The sequence below is a fragment of the Diabrotica undecimpunctata genome, chromosome 2 (genome assembly GCF_040954645.1).
Source record: "Diabrotica undecimpunctata isolate CICGRU chromosome 2, icDiaUnde3, whole genome shotgun sequence".
NCBI lineage: Eukaryota > Metazoa > Arthropoda > Insecta > Coleoptera > Chrysomelidae > Diabrotica > Diabrotica undecimpunctata.
In genome coordinates, this window is record NC_092804.1 from 55,942,132 (window position 1) to 55,968,833 (window position 26,702).

At 32.3% G+C, this 26,702-nt stretch overlaps 1 protein-coding gene across 7 annotated transcripts in view; it reads right to left on the reverse strand.

The window, feature by feature from the left end:
* Window positions 1–262: 262 nt before the first annotated feature.
* The window catches only part of tweek (transmembrane protein KIAA1109 homolog tweek), a 204,308-nt gene continuing 177,868 nt past the window's right edge, over window positions 263–26,702 (reverse strand). For all 7 annotated transcript variants that reach the window (XM_072522926.1, XM_072522925.1, XM_072522922.1 and 4 more), the window contains 12 exons: window positions 21,056–21,269; window positions 17,738–18,030; window positions 16,564–16,768; window positions 16,166–16,417; window positions 15,949–16,106; window positions 12,650–12,845; window positions 8,161–8,357; window positions 5,223–5,525; window positions 4,982–5,167; window positions 3,921–4,109; window positions 2,799–2,929; window positions 263–971 (listed from right to left, as the gene is read on the reverse strand). In XM_072522926.1, coding sequence (XP_072379027.1) covers window positions 588–971; window positions 2,799–2,929; window positions 3,921–4,109; window positions 4,982–5,167; window positions 5,223–5,525; window positions 8,161–8,357; window positions 12,650–12,845; window positions 15,949–16,106; window positions 16,166–16,417; window positions 16,564–16,768; window positions 17,738–18,030; window positions 21,056–21,269 — 2,708 coding nt within the window. In that variant the 3' untranslated portion in view covers window positions 263–587. The remainder of the gene's footprint in view (window positions 972–2,798; window positions 2,930–3,920; window positions 4,110–4,981; window positions 5,168–5,222; window positions 5,526–8,160; window positions 8,358–12,649; window positions 12,846–15,948; window positions 16,107–16,165; window positions 16,418–16,563; window positions 16,769–17,737; window positions 18,031–21,055; window positions 21,270–26,702) is intronic.

Consider the following 26,702-nt stretch of genomic DNA (forward strand, 5'->3'; position numbering starts at 1 on the left):
GTTAATATTTTTTATTTTTAAGTTACTATTAATATTACAATACAACGTAGCAAAAAAAAATTAGTATATTCATTAGACAGTTCGGACTGAGATCAGTGAATCGAGTACACATTAACCATAATAAGTGACCAATATAAATAATAAATAAAATCAGTCACATGTATATATTTTTAGATAGTATAGATTTTAAGTTTTCTAAAAAGGTGCCGAAAAATTTTATGGTGATATAGCTCTATAAAGGTTTCAATAGAAAAGTATGAGATACTCGATAGTTGCTTTATTTATCCATTAATCATAATACATATTTCAGTCAAAAAAGTAAATACAAAAAAAACCCTATTTTAACAGTAGGTACCATAAGTATGATATAAATAAATATATAACTGGAACACAATAGTATACACTAAAGTAGTAAATAATATAAGTTACATTTTCTATAAAAATTCTAATATATCTTCTTGAAATTTCCCTTCATTTTACTATTGATATACTCAACCCCAAAATATCACAAATATATAGCATGAAGCTAATCTATATTATATAACGGTAACTAGGGTAAAACTGCCTCTTGATTTACAAACAATTTATCACTTTTTCCCTTCAATTGCAACTTTTTCCTTTTCTTTTTCTTTATTTCCGTCTCCTTTTACTACTTGCACCATTCTCAAGGTTAAGCCAGCTAATATTGCATCCAGTGGATCCATGAAACCCCTTTGCATCCACTTTGGAATCGTAGTTCTTGCATGAGAAAATCCCAATTTTTGTAGAATATAATCAATACCATAAGGTTCTATGTATTTTCCGGCTACACTTAACAGCCGTACTGTTGGTTCTAGATGCCACGTTTTACAGTTGTAATTACGCCAATCTTTAGCGAAAATGTCCACGTCGATAGAACCTTTCTTTGGAGTTTCACTTAAAGATTTTGGTTTTTCTTGGTCGATGGCAGAACGTCTATCTACACCACCCAGCTAAAAATAAGAATGCAAATTTAATACATAATATTTAGAACCCAAAACTATATTAAAAATTACTAGAACCAGCTAAACTAAACCACGTCCGTTAAATATGCAGAGAATAGTAGGTAGATACAATCAGGTGCATCAAAATAACCGGATTTGTACAGGTTATACGAATAAAAACAAAATTACGTTTCAATAATTTAGGTTTAAGACACCCTGTGGTAAAATGTAGTTTCTGAATGTTACCTGGACTCTCACAGACGCTACCTGTAAGTAAATTGAGGCTTTCGAAATGTGGCTTAATCGTCGAAACATGGATATACTATACCGACCACGTTACTAACCAGACGTTTTATTAAGAATGGAAAATGGAAAAGAGTTGTTAATCACAATAAAAACAGCCAAAATCGAATATCTCGGTCACATCATGAGAAACAGCAAAATATATGGGTTGCTGCAATTAATGCTACAAGGAAAAGTGGAAGGAAAACGAGGTGAAGGATTTCCTGACTGAAAAATCTATGTACGTGGTTCAATACAATAAGCACATATCTTTTCAGAGCAGCAGTTTGCAAAATACAGATTGCCATGAGGGTCGCCAACATTCGAAACGGATAGGAATTACAAGAAGAAGAAATATCCATTTCGTTTTAAAATATTCTTTACAGTTCTCTCTTTTAGAGAGACCGGCGTAACCGGCGAGAGACCGGCGTTTAAAACAAGGCGTTTCTTCAGCAGTTAAACAAACTTGCATTTCGCGAGCTTCGCGTTCAACAGAGATTTGTTTCGATCGTGGTTGATCCGTTGGACGACATTTCATACGGTATTAATGAAACCGAAATTTTCAATGTTTTTAATAATTTATCGCACTGTTTTCTGTCAGAATTGGGCGATTTTCAAAAGCAGCAATAAATAACTGTATTATTTCTACAATGGAATGGTTTCCATAATACCATTTCACCATTTGAATCTTTTCTTCTTGAAAATATACGCTTGGCAAGTTAATTATTTGGTTTCAACCTTTCACCACCAGAGCTAAAAATCAAATAGATAGATCATATAAACCTATTGTATATATAAGCACCGCCTATTCTTTTGAGGGGAAATCATGCAGTCGTAGAGGGGCACACCGTTTATACTATCTGTCTGTCTACTGAAGTGCGTTATTTATTTAGCTCACGCTGTTGTCACATATCAATTTATCAATTCAGTGTTCTTTTTTAATGAATCAAGTAATGATATAATCGTTTAAAAAATAACAGTTACTTCACGCAAGTTTTGTTCGGGCAATATTAATTTTCATTCTAAAATAAACTGTAGTGAATTTAAATATTATATTACACTCATGTATCCGACTGATATTTTAGAAGGAATGATGTAACAGAAATTTTGCAACACTGTTTAAAAGTTAGACTTGCTACTCCAACATGCGTGGATTGTGTCTTACTCGTTTTCAAACAATTGTTATCTTTGTTCCACATACTGAATAACGTATACGGCAGTTCAAAAATTGCCATATCGGTATATATATATATATATATATATATATATATATATATATATATATATATATATATATATATATATACTCAGAATGTTTCGTTCAAATCGAGAACGTAGATTCTCATCACGTCCTTGTATATGGTTCTTTCCTCAATCCAGACAGAAAGGCTATGACTTGTTCACATAATTGGCAATTTGTAATTTTCCTAATGACCATCAATCTACAGTTAAAAATACTAGTTTCAACCTGTCCGTATAAAATTTCTAATAACATTCACTTAAAAAAACTAATACTAGCCTTACATACTACTCAATGGTATGAATTCCACTTACCACCCTTTCTTTCTCTTTAACATACGAAGTTATTAAATCGTGCAAAAAGAAAAATGCTTCAGCGTCAACAGTAACAAAAATATGATCTTCAAATTCCGTTATAAAACTGCAGTCGACCGTTGGTTTATCACCTAAAAATAAAAGAATCAATTAATAATTATATATATATATATATATATATATATATATATATATATATATATATCTCATGTAAGGAATATTAAGCACCAAGCTCATTTTTTAGGAAAAGAAATTCTATGCCATTCGACATTAACCAAAGTTTGGAAGGTGTTTACGATGATTTAAGTACCTCCTTATCACATTTCAATTTAATATTCCGTCTTAAAAATTGAAAAAAGTTGAAGCTAAAGTTTTTAGATTTTGTTATTTTGTCTTCAACCTATCAGGCAATTTTGAAATTATTCGGTAAAAAATCATTTTTAATACAGATATATACAGAGAAACTGACCGGTTCTTCAAAATCACAATCCAAGAGTGTTAACGACATATTAGATCTGGTCTTTTCTTCCATTCTGTAGTAGTTCCCAAGAAACTGGACATTTCATAGTGTTTGTTAAAATCCATATTATAATCTGCTTCATATTATAATCCAATCCATATTATAATCCAAAAATATCTGCTTGTATTAAAAAAAATCGTAAAACGTAATCGTAATACGAAACCATACTAGATGGAAGCCAGAAAGCAAGTGGCTTCTGAAAATCATTTATCTTTAATGAAACTGAGAGTATCTTTCTGGTTTGGAGCATGACTTTCTCGCATGAAGCTTGTTTTACCTCAACGTTTCGCTACACTTGTATGTAGCGAAACGTTGAGATAAAACAAGCTTCATGCGAGAAAGTCATGTTCCAAACCAGAAAGATACATTCAGTTTCATTAAAGATAAATGATCTAATATCTAATAGAATAAAAAAAATCTTATTGCGTTCTTTCTGAAATAAATGTAATTTTTTGGTTAGGGTGCACATCCAGACAGCCAGAAATTAACTTGATAAAAAGGATTTTATATAGAGATTAGGCTCTTGTCGTCCAAGGTCCGAAATAAATGTCCGCGCATTGCAAATTTACCTTTTTTTTATCAGCTAAAATAAGATACCTTACCTAAAATGTCCGGAATATCAGCAGTTTGTAAATGTTCAGTTTTAAGATGAAACTGTAAACTGGGAAGAGCAAAAATAACCTCCCTGGTATGATTATGATCTGCCAACTTAGGAGAAGAAGTAGCTCCTCTTGCTCGCTCCATTGAACCGTCCATTTTTTCTTTCTCCAACGAAGGAAACTTGTCGACTTCTATCAACAAAAATAATAATAACTAAACTAGTTCATGGTGTTGTGTATGTGTTAATTGAAAATGATGTGTATATGCTATGAGTAATCAAGAGTTGGTTTACAGATTATAATTCGCGCAAAAAATAAAAAATCTTTCGCTACCATATAATTATTATGAAAATTTTTACTTTTGACTATAATTGTTTTCCGAGGAAGAGAATGATAAGAATAACGCAGAAGTAATGGAGCTTGTACAAGAAGAAATACAAAGCACAATTAACGTAGAATTACTGAAGGTTGAAGGAAAAGAATTACATAAAAACATTGCTTAACTTTGACGAAGGATATGGACATAAGAACAAATATGGAAATTACTACAACAATTATAGAGGGATCTCTATGCCTAATGTGGCGTACAAGGTATAACTACTATATTGAGAGAAAGAACACACCCAAATATTTCGGCACAAGAATAAACAAAAAATATACAAGTGAAAAAAAAAGAGTAATACAACATTAATTAAAAATATGAAGGAGATTGGATCACTAAATAAAAATATGACGCAAGTGATTACGTATGCTAAGTGGCTAAAAAAATGGAGAAGTATATACTAACTCGTGAAAAAACAACAAATATTGTGAAGGTACAAGAAAGTAAGGATAATTCACCTTATTAAATTTGATAATACAGTTTTAGCTTATTAGAACAGCCTTAATTTATAAAGAAATATAATAGTTTATAAATAAAATATATGAATGTTTTCATCTGTAACTTTAATTTAAATATAATTCATATATAAATTTAAAAAATACCACAAGAAGGTGCTCAGTACAAACCAAACCCCTCCTATTAAATTCGTGATAGAATAACCTATATAACGAATATATCTTACCATCTATTTGACTGTTAGAGAACGTATAATGGAACCATTCTTGTAAACTTTTAAACTGGGGAGGAAATATTACAGTTCTTGAAACTTTGCACACAGTAGCCATTGACAAATGTGTTTTATATGTGCTTAAACCCAAACTACAGGTTAATGTTTGCACCACGTGAACATCTTGCTTAGGAATTTCATCTAAAATTGAAATTATGTTACTTTATTCACAATACTAATAGAAATAATTATATACCTGGAGATACATTTGCAGGAATTTCTTGGCTCTCCGTATTGAAATTGATACAAGGCTCTTTCAAACTGAACAAAGCCCATGACTTGCTTTTGAAATTAATTCCATGGAAGCACGCCAACGAAATGTTGTTTCCTTGTAACTCCATTGTACCACCCAGAACAGTGCCAAATGAGGGCAAAGGAAGAGGCATTGTTTTAAGTTGAAGACCTGCTACGTGTGCCAAGACTTTCTGCCAATGTCTGTGGTGTCTGGCATCCGTAGTTGGAGCTGCAGGAAGTTGAGGAGGTACTGACGATTCTCGATCTATAAATTGAAATAAATAAATAATATATATATATATATATATATATATATATATATATATATATATATATACATAAACAACATCTGTTATACGGATTTTACAGAATTATGACGTAATTGTACATCCGTCAGTCAGTTTAATTTTAAATAATATCTACGTTATGACCAACATAGGTGTTTTACAATTGACCAAATCTCACACTCTTCTTTAGTAAAACGAGATTTTCCATATTTAATTCTATATATGATTAAAAAAAATTTTTTACTAAAAAAAAAATAATAATTTTATGTCAAAAGCTAATGATAAGATTAGGAAAAAGGTCCAATCATTATTCGTTATAATAATTGACTAAGCCTAGCAGAGAGAAAAAAGGGATTTTTGATAACAATTAAAAGAACGGTATACCACTGGATTCATATTTTGGCGATGAAGCATTACCCTGGCCTACAGTTTTTCACTGATTTTCTGAATTTACTAGTGGCCATTATTAACGAACATAAAATCTATGAAAGTGCTCTAAAATTAGCTATTCTATCAAAATATATATCCACACTCATCTTGAACTAATATTGCATGTTTGTCATGTAACTTACCACAAAATTGAAGATTTCGTAAGCTCAGTTCCATTTCAATATATTCATTATTGAATAAACATTAGGATGACAAAAATATTTCTTTTTGTTAAATACTGAATTTAATCGTAAAACAGCTTCAAGAGTCAAGAAATTTTGAAAAATTAAATGCCTATAAGATTGCAACAGGCAGTGCATAATGAAAATACAAGTATGAATATGAATCTCATCTAAATCTCATGTGAGTGTATGTGTCATAAAGACGAGCCAAAACGTACAAAATGTACTGTATATTCCGGTCTTCTGGTATTAACGTATTTCCTCAATGATCAAAGACTAACCGTCATCTACACACAACCAAACTTATATGGAATCACCATGTATTTCAAACTAATACTTATTTCTTTTGAAAAAACTTGTTAATGTTGCAAAGAATAAAGGTTTTTATTGAAAATAAACAAACCAATAAAATAAGAATAGACCAAGATAAAGTCGCCAAAAAGTAACAACGGCTTGCCAGGATCGTTTTATTATCCAAGTAGATAGAAGAGACCCAACAATTTCTCACTCGCAACTCCAAAAGCAGCTTTTGGAAGGTACAGGTGTAAGTGTTTCAGTTGAAACGATAAAAAGAAGACTTCATGCCTTCAAGGACTATACAGCAGTAGACAGTTACGGATTCCCGAGTTAACCAGGCAGCACAAGATTGATTGCCTAAATTGGTGTCTGCAATATCAAAACTGGAACATTGGAAATTGGCAAAATGTGCTATTTTCAGACGAAATCAGGATTTGTGTAAAATCATATGACCGATGAATTCGTGTACTTAGAGGGGCGAGGAAGACAAATAAGAACGGAAACAGCCAGATGTTTTCACATACCTAAAGAAGGAAGTGCTATGTTTTAGGGAAGTAATATGGTCGGTAAAAAAGCTAATTTCCATTCAACCAACTTTAATAGCTCGAAAGTATATTGATTTGGTTCCAGAACTTATAGTTAGACTTTGAAAAAGTGCAGTGGGAAAAAATTTAATTTTCATGCATGATAATGCACCTCCACATACCAGCAGAGTCACTACAGACTTCCTTGAAGCAGACGATATCGCTATTCTGTAGTGACCCGCTTGCTCACCCGACCTTAACCCTATAGAGCATTTGTGGGATATGCTTAAAAAAAGAATAAGACCTCACCGGGATAATCCACAAAACAGCTAGTACAAGTTGCTCTTGAAGAAAGGAAACAACCTACCACAATAAAATGTTTACAATTTGTTTAGGAGCATGCCCACGCGAATTGGAGCTTACATAGGGCCTAGTGTTAGTAACACTGACTACTAAAAGAACTTAAGTAAATAAAAATAATCTAACCATCAATCCTTGCATATTGATGTGTACAAACCTTGTACAAATAATTGCAATTTTATTATTTAAGAATTTATGGGTTTCTTTAATTTTTATGTATTGGTGATTAAATTGCTTTAAAATAAATATTCTTTGACGTTGTAGGTTGTTTTTTTTTAAATTCGCTTAAAATAATAAGAAATATCAGATTATTCCATATAAGTTTGGTTGTGTGTAGCTGTGAAACATATTACTCATCCCTCGGGCGACTAGATTCACTCACGAATTTCGATTCAAAGTCACAGATTCATTTTGGATTGTATATTGCTGTTTGAAACATTTCTGATTGGAGTGTGACTCGAGCCATGAATCTACTAAACTATTGTGTGCGCCCGGGCACTCGAGCCAACAAAATAATATAAAATTAAATAAAAAAAAAACTAACTACCAAGAACGAACCATTCTTGATAGATCATTAGTCATTCAGCTTTAATTGATCACTCATTGATTTCATTTTGTTTCCATCCACAACCAGGGTCAATGTTATTCGACGAGTTATCTCAGCGGGAGTGTGCTCCAAAAATTGTAAAAGTGTATTCAATTTTAGCGCTCATGTTTTATTTCAACTGAATTTGAATTGGTATACAGAACAATTTGTTGTTATAGTTTTGTATATCTTTATTTTTTAAACAAATTAAAAACCAATTATAAAATATACTAACTTTTTTGTGGAGTTACTCTAGAAGGTCTTCCTGATCCAGCAAAACTACTAAATGCTCTTTTGCTGCTGTTAAACTGCTGTGAAAAGAATTCTTCTAGTTTGTTAAACATTTTCAGTAGATCAGCTGTTGTAGATTTGGAAATAATCATTTGGAGTTGATCCCAGCCAAGTACTCCGTGCATGAAGATATTTGCGGGTCTAAATAAACAAAAATAGTATTATTAATATTTTAAAACTTGTTCAATTATTATTTTTAATTAATATTCAATTCATAACTGCCCTTTTAGGAGCAAGTGCGTAGTAGGCTCATCGCAAGATTATGCATTTTAATTTTCTGCGAAGCATTAAAAAAAGTATTACCATAACACAAAAAATGTATTAACATTTCTAACAATATCATTATAATATAACTTCATTCATATTTTAGTTATTCAAAATAAGAAGGCGACGAAGCAAAATATCTTTTAAATAGAATTTCAACATCCGCCAATAAAAATGTAACGAACATCGACTTAAAAAAAATCCTAACGAAGACGGGAAAATTCATTTTATACACGTCACATTAGTGGCGACTTCACTCCTTCATGTTTTGTTAGTCTAAAATCTAAAGAAACCAAACTACCAATACTATATCTATATGCTCATTTTATATATTTCTACTATATCTGGTATATTTTATTACTACAAATTATTAAAAAACAATAATATTAGAAAGAAAGTTTTTCCACGACCGTCAAGCAACTTGAGAAGTTGCTTCGATATAAAATCTTCTTTTATTACATCTAAATAAACTAATTTCAAAACTTTATGGTGTAGTAAATAAAAAGAAAATTTTAGAAAGCAGGAATTTATTATCATAGTGCCGTAAGCTAAGTTTTAAGAAAACAACAACGCGCAAAACTTGGAACACCAAACGACAAGCGTCCCGCAACAAGCATGCGAATAGTCTACAATGTTGGAGTATGATCGGAAATGACAACAGAGGCAGATGGGGTTAGGATTGGCCATTTATTGGTCAAGTTTGGTCAGCGACATTCACAAGACACAGTAAATTCCCTCCATACAGTCGTCCGGTTTTATGATCGTAGTCGGATCGGAAGGCTGCATGACAAGTCTGTCCAGATAGATCTTTATAAATCTTAAAAATGTTGTAGCTTCGATTTACACTGCTCCAACATTATTATACAAAAGTATTCTAAATACACCTTCATAATATATAAGTAATCACACATGTGGTCTCTTGAAAATATATTATAACTTAATTAGTCAAACATCAGACATGAGTTCTTTCTTTTAACATACACCGAACTTTTGCTTTTTTATTAGTATTATTCTTTTAGTGTTTATTTTTTTGAGATATTCTTTCGTCTGTGTACTTAGTTGTATATTAATTATTATAATAAAATGTAAAATGTAAATATGTATTAAAATTAGTAGTGCGGGAATAATAGAGACAATTCGGTTTGTTTACGAAGAAAAATTAACCTAAATAAAACGACAGCATGGTATAACACGAATGTAGCATGTCCCAATCAGTCATATATTCAGACATACTGTATACTAAAATATTATGAACAATTTATAAATGATATTGAAATTATATTCTAAGATCAAATAGAATATCTAAAATTTATGTTCTCTACTCTCCAAAATTAACGCACCACCTTAAATGTACCATAAGCTTGAAATTATTTTCTTTTCTGAATCGTTGATTGGATTGCGATGATTTTTTTTTTTCACGTTATAGGTCTATTTCTAAGGAATTACTGTACAAATGTTTTCTGAGAAATATCAACGTTTTACACATCTACGGAGTGTAAAAATAAACTTGTGCTTTTTCATCTTATTTTGCAACACCCTGTGGAATTTATTACAACACTATATCTTATTAAATTTACGAGATAGCTCATCTTTTATTAATATTTTCAAGATTATACAAAACTTTAAATGTCACAAGTTTTTATGGACAAACCAAATTATTTCCTATGTAAGGAGCAAATGTACTGCATGGTTGGACAACAGTTTGTAATATACCTTTCTCTTGTTAAGGAACCTCTTCGTAAAGCAACAAGGTCCGCTGTAAGAGATATTCCTCTCCTAAGCACTACTGATCCTGTGTGCATAGCGTTCTCTTTGCCGTCGAATAACTCTTACAAATCTATCTGAGTTATATAAGCAATACCTCCATTAATTTGTGAACATAGGTGCTCCCAGTCATCAACATTCCAGTCAAGGTGATCTCTGGCAAATTTCAATCTACTTCTAGGATGATTTACGTTTATTGGTGCTATAGCTAGTATCCTTACATGCAAATCTTGTTCAGTGAGACACCTTTGTACAGTGTTCCTACTAATTTGAATATTATGAAGATCTGCCACTTGTTGTTGTTGTTGTTGTTGTTGTAAATTAAAATATTCGCCAGAAAGACAGAAAAACGGCATTAGATTAAATTTCGATGCAGGGCATCTGCAAGCTGCTTATACGTATTTCACCCTCTTTAGGTCTCATTAGAGTGACATATGCAGTTGCTCTGAATCGAAACAAAATCTCTCCGGTCACAAGTCAATAATTATAAAAATAATTATTTACAGACGTTACAACGCCATCTAATAACAACACTAGGAATCATAAGATTTCTTACTTGTCGAAACTAAATTCAAATCTTTACCACTGTGCTTTCTAAAACTTGCAAAGCAGACAGATTGATAAATTAGTCGGCAAGGGAATATATAATTTGCATTCTACATGCCGTTCATCACGGTAAAAATTCTTAGTGAATTTAGTTTCTGGTACTCGAAACCGAGTGAAGAACTAAAACAGAAAGACGGTATTAGATTTAATTTCGATGCAGGGCATCTGCAAGCCGCTTATACATATTTCAACCTCTTTAGGTCTCATCAGAGCGACATATGCCGATGCTCTGAATCGAAATCAAAACTTTCCCGTAGCCAAAGAGGAGTAGCCATATTGTCAAAAATAATATCAAATGATACCAGGTGGTAATAAATACAAATCATTTTGAAAACGTAGATATAAAAATAGATACTACTAACATTTTTTCTATTTACAGGAGAAGAGACAACGATCTAGCTCTGGAAGAATTAGATGTCATGCTGAACTCAAGAGAGACCGTAGTCATAGCAGGAGATTTCAACGCACAACATACAATTTGGGGATGCAACAACATCACAAGAGATGGAACAATTCTACTAAGATACTGTGAAAACAGAAAAAATATGTTACTTCTCTCCAGGCGAACCAACACGGATCAGACCCATTGAAGGACAAAACAATTCTACGTTGGACTTATTCATCACAAAAGACGTCATCATAGAAGATGTAAGAGCGCAGTTCGAATGCAGTTCCGATCACAAACCAGTTACAGGAAGAATGACTTCAAGAGTGGACCTTCCAACAATGAAACCAGTTGAAAGATGAAAATGGAAAGAAGCAAACTGGCCAAACTACAGAAGACAACTTAACTAAATGGAAATGAGAGAATTCCAATCAACAGAAGAAATGGAAAGAAAAATAGAAGAGATAACAAGGAAAATTCAACAAGCCATGGAAGACAACATCCCCAAAGGAATGACGAACAATAGAGGACTAATCATACCGAATGAGCTGAAGGACATCATCAAGGACATAAATAGGCCCAGAAGAGCTTTCCAGAGGACAAGAAGGGGAAAACAAAAGATGCCACAAATCATATACGACGACGGAACACACTTCGAAACCCAGGAAAAAGTGGATGCAATTGCTAGAATAATGGCAGCAATACACCGACAGAACCAAAATATGTCGGGTGCAAGAACCATCGAGGAGGTCAACGCAAAATATGGAAGAATTAAAAGAAGAAATGAATTTTTAGTAGCGAGACGTCAAGAAAAAAGGCTATGATATCTTAAGTTTTGAAATATCTTAGGTGGGACATGTAAATTTTATTAAGGCAATAAACGTTTTTATTTTTATTTTTTATTTTATTTTTATCTGCATCGAAATTAAATCTAATACCGTCTTTCTGTTTTAGTTCTTCACTCGGTTTCGAGTACCAGAAACTATAAGAATTTTTACCGTGATGAACGGCATGTGCAATGCAAATTATAGATTCCCTTGCCGACTAATTTATCAATCTGTCCCCTTTGTAAGTTTTAGAAAGCACAGTGGTAAAGATTTAAATTTAGTTTCGCCAAGTAGGAAATCTTAGGATTCCTAGTGTTTTTAAAATATTCAAATTTGGAAATTTACTTATAAAAAAATTGTTTATAAAAATTGGTACTACTTTTGGAGATGGGTAACCTACATATTCGTATTCAGCGAACAAAGAATAGCTTTCAACTATCCACCCTTCCATGCATACAGGAAGGTACCCAGCGGCCGGAGTACTACTAAATGTATGATCGCAATTATTTGTTATTTTTCAAAAAGGTAATATTGATACATCTAAACAACACAAATTATTATTAAGAAAACTTGTTTAATTAAAGTACCTTCTGGTGGGCATGAAAGAATCTCTAGACGTGTTAACCTTGTTCAATTTCCATTCGTCTCTTAGATTGACATTTAAATCACTAACTCTGCACATTAGCACCGAAGTCGCCATGTAATCTAGCCTTAATTCAAGAGCGTGTAGCCGTAAGCATACTTTGTGATCTGGTTCTACATTCGCTTCTTCTCTGATGTAAACTGAAAATTAAAAGATAATTTAAAAAATTATTGGTAGTTTCAAGTTTTGGTTAAGTTAATAGGCAGCAAAATCATTCATCATCAAAATAAAAAGCAGCATTCAAGGTGAATATTTAATAGAGATCAGAAACAAAAAATAAAAAAATGAAATGGAACAAATAATGCTAATATCTCATAGATCTAATGAACTAAAAATATATTTTTTTTTATTTAGAATTACTGCATCAACCAACGATGTAATATACTAAGGATGGAACACGTTGTTATTTTTACATGTAGCTGATCAACGACGGAACTGACCTCACATTATTGGCTATAATGTCCGACGTGAATTTGACAGGTGATTAAAGTGAATATAGTTATCCCCGATATTTTAATGTTAAACAGGTAACTTTATATGTTAAGTCAATAATTTAATGTATTATTTTTGATAAATCAATAAATTCGTTAAATTTTTAATATTTTGCATCCAGTCACATCAGTGGCGTGCGATGCGCAACTACGTACCTGTAAAATATATGTTTTATGTTATAAAAACACTATTTTTTTAATTTTACAATGTTACATGTCATTATATTTTTTATTCAAATTTAAATAAAAACGAAAATAAATAATGATTGTAAATATCTGTTCGTTACAATTGAAAGGGCGGAAGTCTATTTTCACAGTAAATGGAGGTAAGCAGCCAATAATACACTTAAAGGAATTATCTTTAGAATGGTGCTTGATAGGTGGTATCGAACTTTTTTGCATGGCACACTGATTCTTAAAAAAACGGGTCCAATCTCTATGGACAACCGCCTGTCAGCTGTATAAAAATTGAGGTTATAAGCTAATGTTTTTGCAAGGTTTATAAATAAAAGTAACTTTTTTCTTGATCGAGATTAATTTGATAATAAAGAACAACCAGAAATGTCTGAATCAAGAGTAATGAAGATGGTAAAAATGTGTTTACAAGAAAGCAATGAAGGTAAGTGAACTTTTTTCTGTGTACTGTGAAAATCTTCAAAATTTTATACCTATCCTTTCTACACATTACTAACTTAAAAAGTAGGTCCACAATTGGTGTAAAGTGTAATATCTTGCAGAGTTTAACCTACTTTTCCATGCTTAATAATAAGAGCTTAATTTTTAATACAACTATTTAAGCAGTATCGCAATAATTGAAGCATTGTTATTTTTCAGACACTCCTAATGTTCACTCTACTTATGTTCCTGCATCTGATTCATCTAATGAACAAAACCATGTTTCTGTTCATGAGAACCCTAAAACCTAATGTCAGGTAAAGCCTGTTATGTTTAATGATATTGCCAATGGAAATTTCTCCATGGATGAAGAAACTGAGAGTGAAAACATATTTGCTAAACCTTCTTGTAGTAGATATTTTGACATTGCCAATGAAAATTTCTCTGCGGATGAAGAAATTGAGAGTGAAAACATATTTTATAAAAACATATGTAATAACCATTACCTGTGTTTAAGAACATGATTACAGAAATGTGCTTTCTAAAAAACTGAACATGGATAACAGTATTGAAGTGAACGAGGGAGATAAAACAGAAACAGTTGTAAAGAAAACTAGAAAGAGAAAGCAGAAGCCTTTTAACTTGGAAACGTAACGTAACAAAGGAGAAGAGACGATTAGGAGAGGAATATGTAGGTTTTAAAAATAAATTGAAAAAAGCTAAAGAAGTAGGTCACTCGTGCAATAGATTATCTAGGTTTAAATGTACTACTAATATACAGGATAATATTAGAACGCAAATATTTAATGTGGGTACTGTTAGCAGAAGACGTCCAAGAAATGACAATCAAAAGGACCAAGGACAGCATTCTTACACTTACACTCTCCTCTCAAACGGATTTTAGATGTGCACAAAGGTGTGCAAGTCATTTTTTTAAGTACACTTGCCATCTCTGAGAAAATAGTCCGAAATTCAATAAAGAAGAAAATTAATGATGCGGCTGGATTGGTAATCAGTCACCATGTACCTAATCACCAAATTCCAGAAGAGGCAAAACAATTGGTTATGGACCACAAATTGTTTTCCAAAAATTGAAAGTCATTATTGTTGCAATAGATCTGAAAGAGAATATTTAAATCCAGAACTGAACGTAACAATAATGTATAAATTATATTTAGAGTGGATTAATGAGAAGGAGTATGCAAAAGAACTTGCCGTAAAGAAACGTATGTACCGGGAAATTTTTTCTATGGAGTTCTACCTTCATTTCAAGCCCCTTAATATATACATGTGATAACTGTGACAGTTTTAAAAATAAGCGAAAAGAGGCAGATCCTAATGGAGTTGAAGATATTTTAAAGAAAAAGGCAGATCATTTGAATGACGCAGAAAACAGATACAAGTTAAAAAGGCAGGATAAGATAAGATGCAAGCAGAATTTAAAAGAAGTCGTAGCAATGATGGATTTGCAAAAATGCCTCCCCACACCTTTGTTAACTAATGGAAAATTGTTTTATTTAAAGCAGTTATGGATAATTCCATAAAAATTTTATAGGGAGCAAATATCTAAAAAGGTACAACAACAACACCGAAAGGTACAAATGGGTCTACTGATTAAGTAAGTAAGTAAGATATCTAAAAAGGAATACACGTCTTCATTTTGATTACAAAATATTATCGAGCAGTTCACGCAATATTGTAAAAAAAATACAATTTTAACGTAATTTTAAAGATCTGTAACATTTTGAGTACAAATTTGTACTTTGAGGTTGTTAACCTCAGAATATGTGGTTTAATTTATGACCTACCTTTTTCTTACACTCTGTATTCGATCCAGGGTAGAAATAAAAAAGGTGGAGCTTGATCTGAATTGAAACAAAAAACACTGGATAATTTGATTCATAAGCCAATAGAAGCCAAGTAGAATAAATATGGATAATAATAACAAATATGGAGAACAGAATAAAATGGCTATCTGTCCATTGATAGTGACAATATATAACATATACTCAATCACGCAGATATATAAATATAATATGTATATATTTGCATACGTGACTTAAAATACTTTTATATAAAAGACCTTCCAAAATGATTTAAAATATTTATAGAATAGAGTTTAATTAAGTATACTTACTATACGTATTTATTCGAGATATCTCGATATTTCCACCAACTATACCACCTTTAGCATCTAATCCAGAACCTCCCAAACCTAACGCAATATACAAGTTCTTATGTCCCGTCGAGCCTATACTCAATCTGCCATCACTTCTAAATTCTCTCGTTAACCAACTACAAAAAATTATAGGTATTTTATGGAGATTTAAAAAAATTATATAACAATAACTTACGAAACATTTCCCATGACGTTTCCCATATTCATGTGAACATTTAATTTCTTGAAATTGACAGCAAATAGCACCAAAGTTTCCCATGCTGAAGAATTTTTATGCTCCAATACGTTAGGAGTATCACATGGGTTCGAATCTGAACTCAAAGTTTTCCCCGTGTCCTTCAATTTATGGTGCGCATGATCAGAATCCAAATTCATTTTGTGGCGGTCACTGGTATTCAGATGGGGCGATTTGTCTGTTTTGCTGGACCTCAAAAAATATATTATATATATATATATATATATATATATATATATATATATATATATATATATATATATATTATATATATTATACGTATTATAAAGAATTTAAATAATTTTTCCTTTATTTAAAATTTATTACTATTTTATTACCTCTCTTGACCTCGTGATAAATTCGGAGAAGCGTTGTGTGACGAAAAAGACTCATCTTCTTCGTTAAAAGGTGTAGACAAACTTAAATCCCCTAAAAACATTCGACGCACTATAGATCGTCGATACCAAGCTTTTGGAAATGCTAAAATTTCTGTGAGTCTCCTCATGTCGTATTTGAAAGACGCTGAACCGATATCGATAATAGCTAAAAAATAATATAGATTATTATATAAGTAGGTAATATGCAAACAGCCTAAAGTCACACAAAAATCAAAGTTGAGTTAGATGTGCCAATGGATTGTTCTGTTGTAGCCAAAGTGGTTTATTCTATCTCATTGATGCAAAAAAATTACTTCCAATGGTAACAGCATGTTAAAAACCACCTTTACATGCAAAACAACTTATTTCCACTGTACTGGTCCATGTAAACCAGCTTATTTCCACCAACCAATAGAAGCGCTTTAACTGCCACTCAGGTTATGAGATTAAGTAACTGAGATTATGTAAGGGTTTTGTATTAAAAGATTTTGTGACTACTGTTTAGATTGTCAACGTATTTAGAAACAATTAGTAATTACGTTATTATTTAAAGGAGAATGGTGCAGATGGAAGTGTAAGTGTTGGTGAACGAAATGAAGGGACTAGATAGAAAAGAGTTACAGGAGAAAAAAGAAAAAAAACTTTAAAACCTAAAAAAACTATTAATAGGACTAGAACGAGATCCCTCCAGCAAAAAAATATAGTTTAGTGGGAAAAAAGAAACCAAGATGATGTGACCATGAATGTGAAAACCATAATATATAGAGAATCTTCCCACATGTAAAAACTGTCAATACCGATGTATACTAGAAGATGTGTGGCTCGCGAAAAACAAAGGAACCTACATAGCTCAGTATTAAACCAAAATCCTTTAATAAGGTATTCGTATACGCTAAAGTAAAGTATAAAAGTAATTCAATTTTAGTGTACTTCAAAGCTTTTACATGTTGAAATATGTTCAATGGCAATTCGAAAAAGATTAAAAAACGCATTCTAAATACACACCTATTTACATATACATTGATCTTTCACTTATCAGATTCTTCACTCTCGCGATATTTTGATATTGACGTAGCAAACTATTTAATTTTAACGAGTTGTTGGATACGTATTATAAATATTTTTAAAAGCTTACTTGAAAATCTGATAACAGCTCGACTTTGATCTACTCCCTTCCCTTTTGTCGGTTCTTGCTTGAAATTTAACATTCTCGAACGTGATAAATGAAATTTGACAAACTCAACGTTTACCGACAATGAATCTTTTCTTTCGCTATCAGACAATGGTGACCATTGGGCTTCTTTAATTGCTGACTTTTTGCCACCATATGGATGAAACACGTATACCGAAAAATCAGACAAGCAGCTAGTTACACTTAAACCTCCTACAGCAGTGGCAGCTGTATTGGGTGAGCCATCGCCAAATTCGCTAAAATAAATAAATGACAATCATTAATATTAATAGTTAACATAAGATTATACTACATAAATAATATATAGTCAGTTCTTCTATCTTGTCGTTCTAGTAATGGTTGCAGTAGGGCATTTGGATCAAAAAGTATTATGTCATAATATTTGACACATCTTTCTTCGATGGAGTCCTAAACGTAAAGAATTTTCAAATTTGTGTGTACTGTTTGATTTCCTACGTACCATAGAGCATCAGTTATACCAAATATTTTTGACCAACTCTTAATTTCTATAAGTTTAAATTAGTTTTGTTTGCGCTACTCCAAAGGTCTTCTGCATATAGCCAAATTAGCCCAATTATTGTTTTTTAAATTAAAACTTTATTATGTAGAGGTAGGCTAATATTTGTTTTGATCAGTCAATATATCTGTTTTATTTTCATATCGATTTGTTTGCGTTTTTTGGCAATGTGATCCTTCCAGGTGAGTTTGTTTAGTAAATGGAAACCTAAGTATTTGTACTAGAAGACTCTCGTCTTTCTGTATTATTTAAATGTCCCTCTGACATTCCCTCTTTATTATGTTTATCTTCACTGAGACAGTCTAACAGTAGTTGCTATAGTCGTTCTTGCTCTTTCCCATATGATGCTATCTATACGATAATTATATTATTAGTCAATAAAAACAATTTTCAGAATACTATTTTTTTAATTTTATGAAATATAAAGAAAATACATCCAAACTTTGTCTGTTTATGTTTATCTGTAAAATTACTATGTAATTGTTACTGGCGCCGGACTGTCGCACCGCAACTTGATACCAAAAATAAACTAACACACTTGTGTAGGTAATATGATACACTTAACTGTAGCTAAGAATACAGATAACAACATTTAGAGAAAATTGAAATAAATTTGAAAAACACTTCGCTGCGGATTGTGAGTCCACGGGTCAAGGAAGAAAAATGTATAGCAAACTCTTCAACAGAATATTGCAGAATTTGGTTGCCAATACTAAAAGAAGTAGTTAACAACAAGAACATATCAGTAACAGCTGAGTAATAGGAAGTAGAGACATCGCCTACAACTCACACACAATACATATGACTGAGGGATGACTGATACTTATGGAAAAAAGAAGACATACTAAAATCGAGAATAACCAATAAAAATATAGAACAGTACACAAAATTCGTATAGAACAGTATTTGCCAGAAAATACGACAAGTGAAAAACCCAAAAATTAAAAGAAATCACATGGAAGTTTAGAAGAAAAAACATCAGTTCAATTTATAAGGGCAACATAATTATAATGGATCCTCAAGAGCTTCGCCACACTTCGAATAACTATATACAAGACTTATTTAATGATAATTGTCCAATAGAAAAAAACAGCAGTGACAGTACAAGGACAATTCTTACAGGACCACCCATAATTGAATCAGAAATGGAATATTACCCATTACACATCTTAAAAATTGCAAAACACCTGGCCACAACAATATACATATATGCTGAAGTCCTGAAACTGATATAATAGGAAAATATTATGTCGACTTTTCACCAATTTTTATGACAGCGGGCAGAGAGATTGGCTCAATCTCTTAAGTCAATATTTATTAATATTCCTAATAAGCCAAACGCCAATAGTTGCGAAGAACACAGACTTATTAGTCTCATGATCCACGCTCTTAAAGAATTTCTTAAAATTATTTATCAGAGAATATCAAAAGGATGTGAAGATGTTAGTGAAGAATCGCAGTTTAGTTTTAAGGGTAGCGTCACGAAATAGCGGTTCTTCACATCGAATCACTCCTCTCGATAAATTCGTTTCTAATAATCGTATATTTATCCTAAGCAGGTTTAAATTAAAAACTGCATAAAAAATAACTCGCATAATATAAGTATAGACAATGAATGAGAAGTAAAAAATTAAAAGAATATCTGTCAATAAAAGATTCGATTCTTAACGATTAACAAAATTTAAAAGTCATAAATATTATCAAATTGATAACAATATTAAATCGTCTGTTTAAATTTTTATGACACTTCAAGTTTTAAAATAATTTCATATAAATACAAATATTATTTTTTTAAACATCTTATTTAGTTTATATAATAATTAAATTATATTAAATACTATTAAATGATATTTATTTATATTTTATATAGTTTATAGGCGATAGTTTACTGTATCGCCTACTGTACCACTGTACCAACTTTTTTCATTCTAATAGAACAACACGCTCGAGTTCTTGCATGTTTATTTGGGCACGTACTTCGATGTGGCCACACTAACATTTAAATATTAATTTAATTTAGGTAATCTAACACAGGTCCTTACTATATGAGACCCTGCGCAACCTTATATTAAAATGAATGTATGCCTTATAAAAATTCCCGCAGACAGCATGAAGAATTAGGAATGATTCTGTGCGTACGTAAAAAAATCCTTGTCAGAGCATTTTTGATACATTGTGAGAACACTATCTCTCCAAGGCTTCCCTTGGAGAGTATTCTCAAAAAACCTTTCCCCATTACCCTAACCGAAACCTTACTCTGGTTTCACCTGTGTACAAAACTTTCGTCATGGATAGTTCAATGTGCCCCATCACTGGCCAATCTTAATGTGCTTTATGTGATGCAATAGCAGGTTTTTTAGTAGCAAATCTGGTTTCTTTTGGTATTCTGAGAGCCAAAGCAATAATTTGACATTTTATACAGGTGCAAGTTGTTTACTTAGCTCTCTACTTGTACATTTTCAACTTTTTAACGTCCAATTTTGGAGAAACCACTCAGCAATTTCACTTGTGGCGTTTCCAGTTTCCCTAAATCTTCTAACCGTTCAATTAATTGTTGGATGCTGAACAGATTGCCAATATAACGCATAATTCTTTCTACCTACTTGACATGCGCCTCCTATGATTTCTTATAGTAAGCGTCAATATTATCTGTTTAATCAAAATAAACTGGAAGATAGTACGATAATTTTAAACAGCAGTTAATTTATAGTCTACCAGAATATTCGTTTTATTGCTCTACTTACCTGTAAATTAGTTCATCTTCAGCTCTTTTAGAACTGAAAACAATATCTAGTGATGGTAGTTGAAGGAGACACTCGACTCTTGATACTGGTAAACAGCTGAATCTAAAAGTACTAGGCTGCATGTGGAAATATACTATTACATCAACTGGAAAACTAGCGTAAACGTAATTTCCATAATTAGTTAAATCTTGTTCTGTAGTTAAAAGAGATGTATCTAAAAATAATATTGTAAATATTAATAAATAAAGTAAATTTAAATATGTTTACAGGTTTTGCTATACCACAATTATAAGAATGGCCAACTCAGAAACAGAATTTTCAAAAATTTTACCAGAATAAATTTTTCAAATGTTTACACCTTGGCAAAACCAGATCAATTAAATGGGTATTTAAATAAAATAAAAAACCAAAAAAGATGTATTTTATATGAAAAAGGCCTATTAAACATGTGATAAGGATACAGATTTATAAAAGTATAACAATCATGAATACAAGGGGTGATACATAACTTTTGAAACTATGTGTATATTTACTGTATATTATTTATATTGTTACTGCATTTTTATTAAATAATTGCATCTGTAGGTACACGTAGTTGTATATATAATGTTAAAATATTTTATGTTTACATATTTCTTTTTGTCTATTGGACGTATACCTCCTTTCGACAAACACTAAAGAATTCACTGCAATTATTAGAAAATTCTGAAATATTAATATTTTGAAAATATGAAACTGCAGAAACGTAGTGGATTGTTAATCTCTATTATCTGCTATACGTCGTCGAATCTTCTGTTCACAGCTCCCGTTGTTATTGAAGGAGCTGCCTAAATAAATAAACCTGTCAACCACTTTATATTCAGTGGCGGTTTTTATACATGACGACAAATTTTATGCTAATAGAGGTATACATGTAGAGCAGTGGTGCTCAGACTTATACTGCATGGGATCTACCACATAAACTGCAAGCGTCCGGAGATCGACAGTTATACCCTGATTTTAAACCAGGAGGAGTAATTCAAATTTACCGCACCGCAATGGCATTTCATAGCTTAATTAAATTATACCGGCGATTTTTTGTGTTTTCTGTGTTATTCTTTTTATTTATTTTTAGATTTTTAGTCTGATTTTATATAAAAAAAACAGTTTGTAGAACTCTTTAGCGACGTATTTTTTTTTTTTTTTTTTTTTTTTTTTTTTTTTTTAAGCCCTTTTTCTATCCGAATTGTCGAATAAAGGGCTCTCCCATTTCTCGCCATTCATCCCTGTTGTGTGCTAGGCGTTTCCACATTGGTCCTGCGACTCTTTTGATATCGTCGCTCCAGCGCATTTGAGGTCTTCCTCTTGGTCTCTTCGCATCGTAGGGTCGCCAGTTTCCGACTTCTTGGTTCCATCTACCATCTTCGAGACGTTCGTTGTGTCCAGCCCATTTCCATTTTAATTTAGCTGCTTGTTTCGCGGCGTCCTTTATTTTTGTTTTGTTCCGGATTGCTTCGTTCGTTTGCCGATCTATTAGTGAGATACCAAGCATCTGTCGTTCCATGGCTCGCTGAGTTTTTCGAATCTTGTCCATGTTCTTTTTTGTGAATGTCCAGGTTTGAGCTCCGTAAGTGAGAACGGGAAGGATACAAGAATCGGAACACTTTGGTTCAAAGGTTTTGGGGTATCTTTTTGTCTTTCAGTATGTATGAGAGTTTTCCAAATGCGGCCCATCCCATTCTTACTCGTCTGCTTATTTCGGTAGTTTGGTTTTCTTTGTTTACCTTGATATTCTGACCCAGATATATGTATTCTTCTACATGTTCCACTTTTGTTCCTTGGATGGTTATCGTCGGTTGATCATCTTGAGCGACGTATTAGTATAATATAATATTTTTGGATTACAGTCGAAGGCCGATATGATCAACCAAAAAAGAAGATGTATTTGGTAACCTCTCTAGTGACTTTCTTGGGTGTGAATATGTCTCTTTAGTTTACCCCTCCTGGTTTAAAAACAAAGTGTAGTAAAAAAAAATTTTGAAAATAAAAAACTTTATTGCGCATTTCTAGTTAATAAAAAGTTGTAACTACAGTGGGTTGTAAATAAAGTCATGTTTTTCCTATTAATTCTATTGGGATGTTGATGCGTGGCACTGCATATCATCCACAAGTATTTCATATGATGGTACGTAATTACGGAGGGCCAAACGCAAGCATGAAGAGAGATGTTCGTCAGTTAGCCGATTACGATATTTTGATTTCACTATCTTCATTTGGGAAAATGCAGACTCACATAAGTATGTTGATACAAAGATTGCTGTGAGCTGCAGAGTTACCTGTCTGAAAGACGGATATTTCTCAGACGATATGAAAGACCAAAGTTTCGTATCGGTTGCTCTGGATTGATGTATATCCGAAATTATTTTCAGTACCTCATTTTGGACGGAAATGATCTCCATATTAAACGGAACGGATATTTCAGTGGTTATTTTTTCCATATCTTGACAAGAAAATGGATTAGACATGAATGTTACAATATCTGTCAGTTTTTTAAAATCAGCGAAGCGTCTTTCAAACTCACCATGAAGTGTTTGCAGCTTCGTTTCGTAATAAACATATGTAATTTAAATGAGCAACTACCCTTTTTTTCAACGATGGAAAGTTGTTTAAATCCTTTCTGCTAATTTGCTTAATCAATAATTTCAATTTATTGACAAAAGAATGTATTGCGCTCATCATATCGATAATTGTTTTATTTTTACCTTGTAGTTCAAAATTAAGAAGGTTCAAATGATTTGTTAAATCTATTAGGAAAGCCAGATCACTGAGCCATTTTTCGTTTTGAAGTAGATGAGTGTCGTCCCCTCGTTCTTCTAAAAAAGAAATTATTTCGGGAAGTAGCTCCTGGAACCTATCTAAAAATTTTCCACGGCTCAACCACCTAACATCTGTATGCAGAAGTAAATCAGTGTGTTCTGCAAAGTCGCTATCTTCCAATTGTGCTTTAAAAAGACGTCGTTGCAAGCTTCGCGCTCTGATTGAATTCACAATTTTTGTTGTCATCTTCATGATGTCGTCCATATTTAAAATTTTGGAACACACACCTTGCTGGTGAATGATGCAATGAAATGAAAAAAACGATGGAAAATCATCGTTAGCTCGACATAATGTAACAAATCCATTGTTAACGCCAGTCATGGATGGTGCACCATCTGTTGTAATACACACGAGTTTGTAAATCAGTAGCTCGTATTGTTTCACAAAATTTAAAAAAACGTTGTATATTTCTTCTCCGCGAGTTTTTTCTTTTAGAGGCAGCGTTGTTAACAATTCTTCTTTAGCCAACATGTCAGAAAATACCATTCGAATGAAAATTACAAAACTGGGCGGTATCAGTCATATCGGTTGACTCGTCAAATTGCAAAGAAAAGTACATACACTTCATAATATTACTTTTAACTTGGCTTTCCAAATCTTTGCCCATGATTTTGATACGTCTAATAACCGTTGGACGTGATAACTGGACTTCTTTGATGGCGGACATAATATCTGTTTTATTTTTGAAGTCCTGAAATAACACATTCGCAGCCTCAATGAATGCTTCCTTCACTACCTCTCCATCTTCAAATGGTTTTTTATGTTGTGCCAATATATAAGAAATTTTGAACGACGCAATTGTTGCAGCTACTGATTGTTTAACAGGCCTAGTGAACATTGGTTGTTCCGTCTTCAAACTACTTTTCAAGTCTTGTACTTTCCGTTTTCTAAACAAACTGTTTTGCGGAAAATCATTTTCATAGTTTTTATGCAAAGTTTTATAATGCCGTTGTAAATTTCCGCGTTTGGGCAGAGCAACGGAAGACCGACAAACAAGACAAACACACTTATCTTTCACCATAGGAAACAGGAATTCTTCTTCCCACGCATTATTAAAATGATATGTTTTACTCTTTTTCGCAGCACTAATATCAAGTTTCAAATATTAATGTTAAGAATAAATATATTACAAAAATGTGTTACTGGAGTCTCACTCGAACATTCGAAGAGTAAACACGTCGTTATCATTTCGTAGTAATTGATTTTTAATATTAATGAGTTTTTAACTATCATATTAAAACAAATTTTTGAGAAAAAAGTGGTGAAGTGTTAAAATAGTACATCACACATCATTTGTGAGTATTTAATTTACTTCATAATATTATCAACATCCACAAAAAATCAATATCTTTCCATTCACCTGTTGTGAGTGCTTATCTACCAACTGGTTGTTTTTTTTTTCTCAAATTATTGTCTGTGGTTTTTCATCGCCAGAGGCGGACTTAGCTTAAATGCTTTGGAAGAAACTCCGAAAGAAAGCAAAAAATGGATAATCTTACTCAAAATTCTTCAAATGTCAATACTACTTCAAATAATTTCCACAGCACGGTTAAATCATACTCAGCAGCGTTAGTTAAAAATTCCACTCCATTACCAAATAGAGATCAAGCGATAGTTTTCCCATCGATAGAAGGTTGCAAAATTCAAGACTATCTCTTACAGATTGGACCAATAGTTAACCCACAAAATATAATATATTGTTCACGTATATCTAACAATCGAGTTTGCATATATTTGAGAGATAAAAAAATTGTCGACGATCTTCTTAAAAATAATGAAGCCATCACAATTAACAACACTCGTCTAGTTGCTCGACGACTAATTACTCCATCAGAAAGATTGCTAGTATCTAATGTAAGCCCGACAATTCCTAATGAAGATATTACACGACATTTACAAAACTTAGGTTTAACACTGTTATCGCCAATGACTCCACTGAGAATTGGAGCTACTGATCCAGCTTACAGCCACATATTAAGTTTTAGAAGACAAATCTACATTTCTCCTCCTATAAATACTAACATTCCTGAATTTATTGAAATTGAACAAGATGGAGTAGTAAGCAGGTTATTTTTAACATTAGACAGCCATAATTGTTTCAAATGCAAGCAAGCAGGACATAATGCTTCACAATGTACTGTTTCTGTTTCACCAACTTTGAATACAATACCTACAGTAAGCAATACTCAATCAGGTAGCATATCTCTTGCCCAAACTTCACAAACTCCTATTGCTGGAATCACTACAACTTCTTCCAACAGCTCACAGTCATCTTCGACCCAAAATCCAGAACTGTCAAATCCACCCCTATCTCAACCTATCAATACCCCTGTGAATTCTGAGATAATGGAAAACGCCTTGGTTGACAATACAAAGTCTGATCTTTCTTTTACACAAAATATTTCACATAAACGTACTGCTTCTGCTGTTTCATCACCTACTTCTGAGGATGCCCAATTTGCAATTTCAACTTTAAAACAGAAAAAAAAGAGCAAAACAGAAAAAAAACCGGAACAAAACATAAAGTTTTCAGACAATATTAAAACATTTATAGACAAACACTCTCCTTCCTTTTGTCTTAACAGTCAGCAAATTGAAAGTCTACTTGAAAATTGCTATGGATGCTCTGATGTACTAACGATTGCGAATGAATATACTTCAGACACCGTAGCTCTTATTAATATGTTGGAAGAAATACGTCCCCATTTAGAAGACAGAACAACAAAATATCGCTGCACAAAATTGAGGAAAAAATTGGCTGTACAACTTGATTTAGCCATTTTGGATACTG